This window comes from Rutidosis leptorrhynchoides, chromosome 1, assembly GCF_046630445.1.
Source record: "Rutidosis leptorrhynchoides isolate AG116_Rl617_1_P2 chromosome 1, CSIRO_AGI_Rlap_v1, whole genome shotgun sequence".
NCBI classification, from domain to species: Eukaryota; Viridiplantae; Streptophyta; class Magnoliopsida; order Asterales; family Asteraceae; genus Rutidosis; species Rutidosis leptorrhynchoides.
Genome location: NC_092333.1, coordinates 536647632 through 536651886, shown reverse-complemented (window position 1 = coordinate 536651886; position 4255 = coordinate 536647632). Strand labels below are relative to the sequence as shown.

Genomic DNA, 4255 nt, shown 5'->3' with positions numbered 1-4255 from the left:
TTACCGATAGATTCAAGTTAAGCAAGAAAGATTAAGATGAAAGCACCAATGTATTTTTTAGACAAGGGAATTCTATACATAAAGTCTTTTCTGGGACCCCATTTGCGGTGTCTTAATCCAACTCACGCGGAGTCAATCATACGGGAAGTGCACGAGGGAATGTGCGCTTTGCACTCAGGACACAAAACAGTTGCGTCCAAAATAATGCGGCTCAGATATTACTGGCCGTCAATGTACAGAGATGCTGCAGAAGTGATACACAAATGTCAGTCGTGTCAGCTTCATGCATCGGTAAGCAAGGCTCCGCGACATCCAATTATACCGGTCGCGTCTCATGGCCATTCTGCAAATGGGCAATCGACATAGTAGGGCCATTCCCCGCAGGACCTGGGGGTGTAAAGTTTCTGGTAGTGGCCATTGATAATTTTACGAAATGGGTAGAAGCCAAACCGCTGAAAACAATTTCGGGCAAGCAAATCCGAAATTTCATATGAGAAAACATCGTCTGTCATTTTGGAATACCAAATGAAATTGTAAGTGACAATGGTACCCAGTTTGAAGGTAATCCATTTAGTGACTGTGCCAAGAATTGAATATACAGCAAACGTTTACATCAGTCGCACACCATCAGTCGCACACCATCAGGCGAATGGTCAGTGTGAGGTCACGAATCGGGATATCATTTTAGGAATCAAAGCAAGGCTGGGATTGTGTCGAAGGGGTTGGATAGACGAGCTACCTAACGTATTGTGGGCACACCGCACAACTCCAAAAGGCGCAACTAATGAAACACCTTTTAGCTTGGTGTACAGGTCCGAGGCTGTAATACCCGCCGAAATAAATGTGCCAACTATGTGCATAGCTTCCTTCGATGAAAGTAGCAAACTAGAACTGCGTGAAAATCTAAACTTAGTTGAAGAATGCAGAGAAATGGCGGCCATAAAAGAAGCAATCAACAAACAAAGAATCACAAGCTACTATAATAAGCGCGTACAACCATTATCTTTCCAACTAGATAACTTGGTGTGGCGAAAACACGAAGCAAACAGAGCAGAGGATACGGGTAAACTTGGACCTAAATGGGAAGGACCTTACAAGGTTATTGGTGTAAGCGATACAGGGGCGTATCGGCTAGTAAGTTTAGATGGAAAAGCAATAAAGCGCGTCTGGCATGCGCAAACACTGAAACAGTGCTACATATGAAAAAACTACAGAGGGACTGATCACCCTAGACAACTGTTTAAAGTTTTTATTATGTGAATTTTTATTTTCCATTGTAAACATGACAGCTAAGTGTTGGTCAAGAGATATGTTTGAAATAAATTGAATTATGCAATTTAAGCCAATAACTTGTGCATTTTTACATTTGTTGATTGCATGCCCCTTAAGCTGCACATGGACACACCCCGAGTCTCAAGTGGCATAGTTTAGTTTGGTTACTAATACTATTTTTAATGGTGATAGTAGTATAACATTGGTTTGTTTCAAACGCTTGTACACCGCGCAAGACAGAGACTTGCACAGTCTAGACTATAAAACACAAGTTTGGTTTACTTGTTTAAATAATCCGGACATTGGCGTGGACGGAAGACTCTCGAGTATAGACATTGGTTTGTCTATAATACGGGTAATTTACATTGGATTGTTTACGCGTACGTAATTATAATTTTTTTTTTTTATAAAAGTCTTGAGTATAAACTTCTAAGCATTGGTTTGCTTACTGGTGCGCACAACATTGGATTGTTGGCGCAAGAATAAAAAGATCATGAAAGGATTGAAGGGTCGCTCCCGTCATGAAGTCATGGCATTTGTTCTAAATAAGAGTTATTGAATGAATAATGATGTAACAAATCATTATAACCGCCGTAGTGATTTCGTAAAAACACAATAAATGCACTTTAACCAAAAAAGATGTCGAATTATATTCAATCAAAAGCTAACAAATTACAGTTAGAGAATATAAAGTCAACCTCTTAGCATAAAAGCGGGACATGTACCAAAATTTGATCTAATATAAGCTAATAAAAAAATAAAAAAAGGGGTGGCATTGGTTGGAACGTTTGCCCTACACTAAGGAGAATATGTCATCCTCGCATGCAGCGATCAGATGCATACTCCGCTGAAAATAGAAAAATAAAATATAATATAGGGATGCGAAACCTCCAAGACTGCAAGGCCCATCCCTCACTAGCAAAAAACAAGCCACCCAAGGATGGATGATGAAATGTCTCGTTCATATTGATTATAAACGTTCCATATTAAATGATTTCGTCGCGTGGTTTTGACCTCTATATGAGACATTTTTCAAAGACTGCATTCATTTTTAAAATAACCATAACCTTTATTTTACCGATAAAGGTTTAAAAAACATTACATAGATTATCAAATAATGATAATCTAAAATATACCGTTTACACACGACCATTACATAATGGTTTACATTAAGAATATATTACATCAATAATAAGTTTCTTGAATGCAGTTTTTACACAATATCATACAAGCATGGACTCCAAATCTTGTCCTTATTTTAGTATGCAACAGTGGAAGCTCTTAGTATTCACCTGAGAATAAACATGCTTTAAACTTCAACAAAAATGTTGGTGAGTTATAGGTTTAACCTATATATATCAAATCGTAACAATAGACCACACGATTTCATATTTCAATACACATCTCATACATAGAGATAAAAATCATTCATATGGTGAACACCTGGTAACCGACATTAACAAGATGCATATATAAGAATATCCCCATCATTCCGGGACACCCTTCGGATATGATATAAATTTCGAAGTACTAAAGTATCCGGTACTTTGGATGGGGTTTGTTAGGCCCAATAGATCTATCTTTAGGATTTGCGTCAATTAGGGTGTCTGTTCCCTAATTCTTAGATTACTAGACTTAATAAAAAAGGGCATATTCGATTTTGATAATTTAACCATAGAATGTAGTTTCACGTACTTGTGTCTATTTTGTAAATCATTTATAAAACCTGCATGTATTCTCATCCCAAAAATATTAGATTTTAAAAGTGGGACTATAACTCACTTTCACAGATATTTCCTTCCTCGGAAATAAGACTTGGCCACGGATCGATTCATGAACCTATACAAATATGTACATATATATCAAAGTATGATCAAAATATAATTACAACCATTTTTATTATATTTTAAAGATTTGAGTGTATTAAGTCAGCTGTCCTCGTTAATAACCTACAACTAGTTGTCCACAGCTAGATGTACAGAAATAAATCGATATATATTATCTTGAATCAATCCACAACCCAGTGTATACACATCTCAGGATAGATCACAACTCAACGCTGTATAGCTAACTCCAACATTACTGCATATAGAGTGTCTATGGTTGTTCCAAATAATATATATACATGGGTCGATATGATATGTCAAAACATTTGCATACGTGTCTATGGTATCCCAAGATTACATAATATATTAAATACATTTATAATACAATATAAGTTAGCTAGGATATGATTTGTATAGATTTGTTAAACATTTCCCGTAGCTAAAAAGATCAAAAATATCCAATCTTGTTTTACCCATAACTTCTTCATTTTAAATCCGTTTTGAGTGAATAAAATTGCTATGGTTTTATATTGAACTATAATTTAAGAATACAAACAGAAAAAGTATAGGTTTATAGTCGGAAATTTAAGTTACATGTCAATTACTAAAGAGGTAGTCATTTCCGTCGAAAGAACGACATCTTGATGACCATTTTGAAAAACATACTTTCACTTTGAGTTTACCCAAGATTTTTGGATATAGTTTCATGTTCATATGAAAAATCATTTTCCCAGAAGAACAACTTTTAAATCAAAGTTTATCATAGTTTTTAATTATCCAAACCAAAACAGCCCCCGGTTTCACTACGACGGCGTATATCCGATTTTATGGTGTTCATCGTGTTTTCAGGTTTTAAATCATTAAGTTAGAATATCATATAGATATAGAAAATGTGTTTATTTGATTTTAAAAGTCAAGTTAGAAGGATTAACTTTTATTTGCGAACAAGTTTAGAATTAACTAAACTATGTTCTAGTGATTACAAGTTTAAACCTTCGAATAAGATAGCTTTATATGTATGAATCGAATGATGTTATGAACATCATTACTACCTCAAGTTTTCTGGATAAAACTACTGGAAATGAGAAAAATGGATCTAGCTTCAAAGGATCCTTGGATGGCTTGAAAGTTCTTGAAGCAGAATCATGACACGAAAA

General features: G+C 35.4%; 1 protein-coding gene across 1 annotated transcript; it reads left to right on the top strand.

Annotated features, from left to right (window-relative positions):
* Positions 1-543: 543 nt before the first annotated feature.
* On the top strand, positions 544-1203 carry LOC139842601 (uncharacterized). The gene is made up of 2 exons (XM_071832723.1): positions 544-895; positions 1016-1203. Exons 1-2 carry the CDS (start codon positions 544-546, stop codon positions 1201-1203), a joined length of 540 nt encoding a protein of 179 aa, XP_071688824.1.
* The last annotated feature ends 3052 nt before the right edge of the window (positions 1204-4255 follow it).

Bases quoted from the DNA above. Each gene is read 5' to 3' on its own strand.
- LOC139842601 (XM_071832723.1), top strand. From the start codon at position 544: ATGGTACCCAGTTTGAAGGTAATCCATTTAGTGACTGTGCCAAGAATT. The intron at 896-1,015 runs GTGAAAATCTAA...CTTTCCAACTAG, and splicing joins AAGTAGCAAACTAGAACTGC to ATAACTTGGTGTGGCGAAAA.